The sequence below is a fragment of the Eimeria mitis genome, genomic scaffold (genome assembly GCF_000499745.2).
Source record: "Eimeria mitis Houghton genomic scaffold, Emh_scaff944, whole genome shotgun sequence".
Lineage (NCBI taxonomy): Eukaryota > Apicomplexa > Conoidasida > Eucoccidiorida > Eimeriidae > Eimeria > Eimeria mitis.
The window spans coordinates 1-6,592 of NW_013576972.1; the positions used below are offsets into that span (position 1 = coordinate 1).

General features: G+C 49.6%; 1 protein-coding gene across 1 annotated transcript; it reads left to right on the plus strand.

Moving 5' to 3' along the window:
* Positions 1-1,093: 1,093 nt before the first annotated feature.
* EMH_0025830 (uncharacterized protein) lies at positions 1,094-1,558 on the plus strand (the record flags this gene model as incomplete). Its single annotated transcript, XM_013502524.1, has 1 exon — positions 1,094-1,558. One exon carries the CDS (start codon positions 1,094-1,096, stop codon positions 1,556-1,558), a length of 465 nt encoding a protein of 154 aa, XP_013357978.1.
* Between the last annotated feature and the right edge of the window lie 5,034 nt (positions 1,559-6,592).

Genomic DNA, 6,592 nt, shown 5'->3' on the forward strand with positions numbered 1-6,592 from the left:
GTGTAAAGTCTTCCGTTTCCCTCATCAGCTCATTGATATGCAGCAGCTGCTGCATTAAACAGCTGAGTGGGTGCAAGACCGTAGCAACCGTCTGTTTGGGGGACGCAGACGTATTCGTGTTTTCCACACCAGTGTCGTTTGTTTGCGTTTGCTAGTGTGCTTTGCTTGCTTTGTCTACCTCAATTTCCTTATCGCTAAGGAGCGAGTTCTGGGCTCTCAGTTGTGCCGGCATCTCGCTTTGCTTGGATCAACTTTGGTGGATAGTCTTGCGCAGATGGCATCGATGCTGTGTGCGGCTTCCGGCGGAGTCGGACGCATGGCATTTCCCATTGCCATGGCGCAGGCCTACGGAGCCAGTTAAATTGCGTTAGAGTGTGAATATACTTATCTGTCACAGGGGGCACGCTTGGCCTGGCTTCTGATTAAATGCACAGGAGACAGGACGGCAAAGTTAAGATAGCCCATTTATTGTAACAATATTTTGCGTTCCATTTGCTCTCTTGGCGCCTGTGATCGCATGCAATTTTTCATTTCGTGGAGTGGGCAAAATCCGTGGTGCATATACGGCCTCTCTATTGCCTCATGTTACTGTAGTTGCGACGACTAGGCTAAAGCAGATAGGACGTCAGCGATAGATTGAAGGGCACGAAATAAGCTCGTTCAACTAAGGGGGATGCTTAAACTGTCTGCCTGGGTCTGTTTTCTGTGTGTGTTACAGGTCTGCGTCTGATTCAGAGCTTATTTGGCTCGCGTTCCTCTTCTTCTTGGGGTGCTGCACATTCGTCCTGCTGAGACGTCTGGGGCTCCTGAAGCTTGTAATCTGTGTACGCATTTTTTCTTTCCCTATATATATATATATATATATATATATATATATATATATATATATATATATAGCGTAAATCCGTGCTTGCGACATGTCTGGTTCTCTGGCGTTTAGCAAGAGACTCCGAAGCCCTTCAGCGTGCCCCAAAGTGCGTTGTGCTTTTTTGGCCCGAAATCTATGCCCAGTTCTTTCTTGTGAGGTTTTCCCTTCACTTTACTTCAGGTGACGTCTTTCTCGCTACGACATTCGATATCTCTGGCCCTCGGGATGGCGGACCGGGCTATGTTCGGTCTGGTCTGGATGTGGGAGAATTTGTTCATGGGGACTAAAACGTCTGATGAGCCTCTGGAAACGACAACAACTGAGGCTTTAAGCTTTCCTGTTAAATCTTTTGTACCTGTAAGACCGCCGGCTGTATCTGAGTTGCTGGCAACTTCCGCTGCCACCGTTATCGCGGCGACTTCTTCTCCCTCCAGAAGCAACACAAATCTCGGGCTGCACGTTTACCCGCAGCAACACGAGAAAGATGGGAGGCACTTCAAACAAGGTGCTGTGTACGCCTCAACTCAAGACAGAGAAGCGCACTCCAAGGCACCTCAGTTAGATGAGCTCACAGAAGAAGCGCCAGCGGCGACAAGGAATGGCGCGGCAGTCACCCCACGAAAGGTTCGCCCTAGTCAGAGTCCTTCCGGCAACTTGAACAGGCTTTCCGTTCCTTCGCGTCAGCCGTAGCATGCGGAGAAATGCTTACGGTCTCGTAATCACTGAATCATCTATGATGGATGATATTGTAGAGTTGCGAAGCGCATAGGTCGTGGACATCCCACGGGCTATCGAGACATCCGGGTTGATCGCTTGAAGGATGGGCTATTGCAGCATCTGGGGTATGCCTTTATGTGCAAATGCATGCCTTTTTGGATAACAGCTTTTCTGTGCGGTGTACGGCTACTAGGTCGGAAAATTTGATCCTCATTTTCTCGAACGCTGGCTTTCGTCGCCGCTTGCGGTGAGGGCCCTTCCGTTTGCGGGAAATGAGCGGTTGCCTGCACAGCAGTTCAAAGGGAACATTAATGTAGCATATCTCCTCTTGCCCTGAGCTAGCAGTGTTAGCTCTTAGTGGGGTATGAATACACTTGAACAGGGATAGTGGGAATTCCCTGTCATTCGTATTTGTTCCCGCTTTGGTGTCTCGCGAGATTGTCGACAGCCGGCGGCTGCTGCCGTGGGGGATTTCGTTTTCCCCTTTTTAGGTGGTGTTGACTCCTTGCCTTTTATCGCCTTAGCATAGAGAAACATTCCGGGGAACAATTGATACTGAGTAGTAGATGGGAGTTGGCACTACCCGTTGCACCGCACCTGCACCAGCTAGGGCCTTGGTGGTTTGCAAGCATCTGGGGGAGGGGACGCGAGAAAAAAAAAAAATAACATGCTTTAGCGCTCGGTCGCTTCAGCGGGCAACTAATATGTTGATGAATACGTGCAGTTACAACGAATCACAAGAATAGGCAGAGTATATGTGAACGCTGCAGAGAAAGTAATTAGCCTAGGTCGCTTTAGGGGTTGCTCTAGAGGGCAATAGGAACCAAAGCCTCGAAATTTTGGGGCGAAAAGCAGAGAATAGAGGGATTCTCAATTTAATAGGTGATCAGCACTAGGGTCTCCTTTGCCAAATGATGTTCTAGGGTTTATTCTGGGTTAATGCACCGCATCTGCATCCTGCATACTCCTGCGCATCACAGAAATGTCTAAAGGCCTGCGCTTCTACCGTGGCGGGAACCCAGGATGCCTGAGGGGTCCTGGAGCAGGCGGCTGCAAGACTGCACTTGAGTGCAACTGGCCATTGCTTTTTCCCAACCCCCAGGGCAGGGTGTTTGAAGGAATAGTAGGACAGATATCATTCACACTAAGAGGCGCTCGTGCCCCAAATAACTAATCAGTCCCTCCTGGGAATTGCACCAATTCATTTAGTGCGCTTTCGGCGACACGATGCAGGCTATGTTGGGTAGACGCGCCGATAAATTCATGCGAGGGCAGTGCTCCCCCACGGCTTGCTCAGCTGGCCAGAAGCCTCGCCTAAATAGTGGTTTCTTTCTCTTTTAACTGTTTGGTTAAATGCGCCTGGAGATGGAAGCGAGCGATTCTACTGAAACGGCACTGACCAGTCTGAGCTCGTTAGGTTCCTTGGTTGACGAGTCCCCTAAGTTTACTTTCAATGCCCACACGAAAATGCAGCAATGTTAAGAATGGAAGAACGAGGCGGATGAGGCTGGGATCGTCGGCGCACGTGTAGACAGACGGATGCCACACAAAAGGAAAAATGCATGTACACTTTCCAGAAGAGCGACAGATCCAGGAGGGGTTTTGCATCTCGCTTTCCCTCAGCCACCCTTCAGGGGCTTATACATGCTCTTCCAGAAACGGCGGCGGCGACCGCAGACCTGGGTATGAACGGCGTACCGTGGTTTGACACTACTTCTAGCCTTCCATGTTCTTTCGGTAGGTGGAACAGGGCTATGTAGCTTTGCATCTACTTGCTATATTGAATTAACTGTTTCGTTGGTGTGCTGAATTATCCCTAACTGTAGTTTGCTCAGCGTCTCTGCCAACGGTATGCTCATCTTTGCATACTTTGGGGACGTCATCCCCTTTTGACTGATCCGATCCCCCCATCAGCTGTGCTACGAACCTCTGATTCGACGCCGGCTGGATTCCAATGTCGGAATGGGCAAGGCTGCCCGCAGGAAAGAGATGCTCCCAACCGATACGCGATGCAGAGGCAGCTGTAGCTGACCAGTCGCAGGCTGTTGCGTCGGCCTGAGTCGGCCATTTGCCAATAGCACTAGCAGCAGCAAATATCTGCAGCAGTCGGCATTCTCTCTAGTTTACCTTTTTCTTCATCGTTACAAAATCACCGTACCTCGCTTCTCAGCGCCCCACCCCACCCTTATTTCCTTAGGCAACCCGGCAAACAAGCGTGTGAGCTGTTTGAAGAGCTGTGGGGGAGTGCGCGGCAAGGCGTCTCAAAGGTGGATACACGTACCCATGCTTGTGTATTCAATGCTTGCTGTTAGTACATGCACTGTGTACCTTTCACTACATGCCTTGTATGAACGTTTGGTGATACTGCAGAGTGGGCCATCGGTGGCAAGACACTGCTCTGCAAAATAACACAAGTTTATGCCCGTAGCTGAAGAGTCAGCCAAGGTCTATTCATGTGTGAAGAAGACAAACACGGTTTAAGCTCGACAAAAAGAAGATTCCAACCCGTTTTGCAAGCGGTCGGAGTAGGCCTTCAAGAGAAGCAGAGGCATACTCTGAGGAAGGCGGGAGTAACCCGGCGGCAGCTGCATGCTGCAGCTGCACACAAGACCAGCAACAACAACGGCTGGCGCCTGCCTCTGTTCCTTCTAAATTCACGAGCACAAACAGTAAGTGAAACGGCTCTTCGGCACACCGTCATAGGCAGCCCAAGAAGAAGCACCAGCCGTATTTAAGTAGCTTGGCTCTTTCTAGGCAGGTATGCGACCGCCGAGCCTGTAATAGGTCATTAGGAGACCAAAGGGCAAAAGCAGCGGGGTCGCAGTTCTTCTACCGAAGGCTCTGGTCCTCAGCCCTTAGAAAAGCTATTTGCTGCTGCTGCTGCTGCAGCACCTGCTGCAATCGGGAAACCTCCTGTTGCAACCTGTGGAAGAGGCGCAGCAGCAACATAAGAGCGTCTTTCCGATTCCTCAGTACCTCGTTTGGTTCTGAACTCAAGATATGCAGTGTGCCGGATAAATGTTTCCGTTATTTCGTAGTATGCTCGCCTGTGTAGCTTCTCTTCGTGTTGCCTGTACCGAAGCGCCGTTACAAAGAGCCGCTGCTTGCCCTGCTGGGCTTCTTGTTCCCTTGCAAGCCGTACTCCGACCGCCTGCGACAAACGTCTATGCTTGCATTCAGAGGTGCTGCTCATGCATTTAATTCTTAAAACTGCTGCGTATGTAGTATGGAAAACCGTAGAATGGCTGGAAAACCGTATAGTAAGCCGCAAACGGTTGCATTGGTTCGCCATATGAAACAGTTGCAAGTGGGCTAGGGCCCTGCAGCAATATACAGAGGTATTTATACTAGCACGTGCACGCAGACTGAGCAAAAGATGCAATGGATTAAGTGTCAAAGGGATGTATAGTTTAATTAGCACATATTGAAACCTCAGCGAGAAATGTAACGACGGACGCTGAGCTGTTGCTGCTGTAACGTCTTCGTCTTAGCCGCAGCCGTATGCAGCAAGTCAGAGGCTTCTTGATCTAATCTCTGACAGCCTGNAACGTCTTCGTCTTAGCCGCAGCCGTATGCAGCAAGTCAGAGGCTTCTTGATCTAATCTCTGACAGCCTGCGTGCAACAGAGAGGCAACGTGATATATGCATTTTCCGTTGTTTTCAAGTACAGGGCGTGCAACGGTGCTCGTCTCATCACACGGATGTAAAGGCGTTCTGCCGTGCAGCTGCTACACCAGACATTGCCAATATGAATATAAGGGCTTGCACTTCACTGAGCAAACAGCACGCAACTCTCCATCGATCTGCGCAGTTAATACGCCGGACTGACACTGTTCCGCCTGCGCCCTTTCAATTAAACAGGGAAAAAATAATATGCCCAAATCCACATGCTTTGAAAGCATTTAGGGCTTTGATATACGCTACTCAAAAATCACGTAAATAAGTAGCGAAAACAACGAAAATTGGACGCCTGCCGGTTTACCTATTAGCAGCTCATTGACATGCAGCTGGAGACTCTGGCTGCCGTCCGTTTTGGGGTTGTAAAGAAGGTCCATTGACTCAACTTTTCTGCTCGTTTTGTATACCAACAACAGTAATATTTAAATATTTTACTAGGCTTAGAGCTAGCAGTAAGTTCAGAAGACAAGCTGCAGATGCATGAACGTGAACATGAACATACAAGAGACGTCGAGTGGGAGCGTCGGCGGCACTTTAACACCGACTCTCCCCTTAAGCACTTCTCCAGACAATCCAAAAAAGTCTAATTTTTTTGATATAGAGTTATCTTAATCGTTTTTGATTCGCAAAGCTGCAGCCTTTTTGACGGCGCACCTGCCCAAGGGAGGTCGGTCGGTCGAGTTCCACTCGCATGCAGGCCCGCAGAAACCAGCGGTGGGAAGGCAAACAGGACTGAAAAAGTGACTTTCTGAGTTTAAAACAAAATTGTCCTCAACTTTTAAATAAAATGGAAACAAAGGACAATAAAAAAGGGTAATTTCGATGCACAGTTGGGTCGGTGTTGGTCTATCTCCGGACCGCCCGAATCGCCTCAGTTGAGTCTCACGAGGCCAGTCGTGAGCCTGAAGATAAGACGATTACTTTAGTTATATTTCCCCCCTTTTTATCGAATATATGCTGAACAGCTTCGTATTGAGTCTTCTCCCGCCATACTGACACTGTAGCACGATCCCAAACTTTCACTTGAGCCCTGACCCATACTCACAAGGAAACGCCGGTTCAACTGGTCACCTAAGCTTCCCTCGTAGCTGATCCATTAGAATGGAGCCTTGGACTACAGGCTGAAGGGATTATAGTGGGGAGCCTCGGGGAACGCCAACTCCTGTCTGCGCTGGGTGTTGTTCGTTTTAAGGGAAGGCTGCGGCTGCAGCTGATGCTGCTGCTGCTACTGCAGGCCTTCAGTGCTGCTGCCGCCGCTCTTGGTTCGAAATGAAGTGTGGGAGGGAGGTTGAAGATGTTACTTGTGGGCCTTGGGGCTGTTGCTGCAGC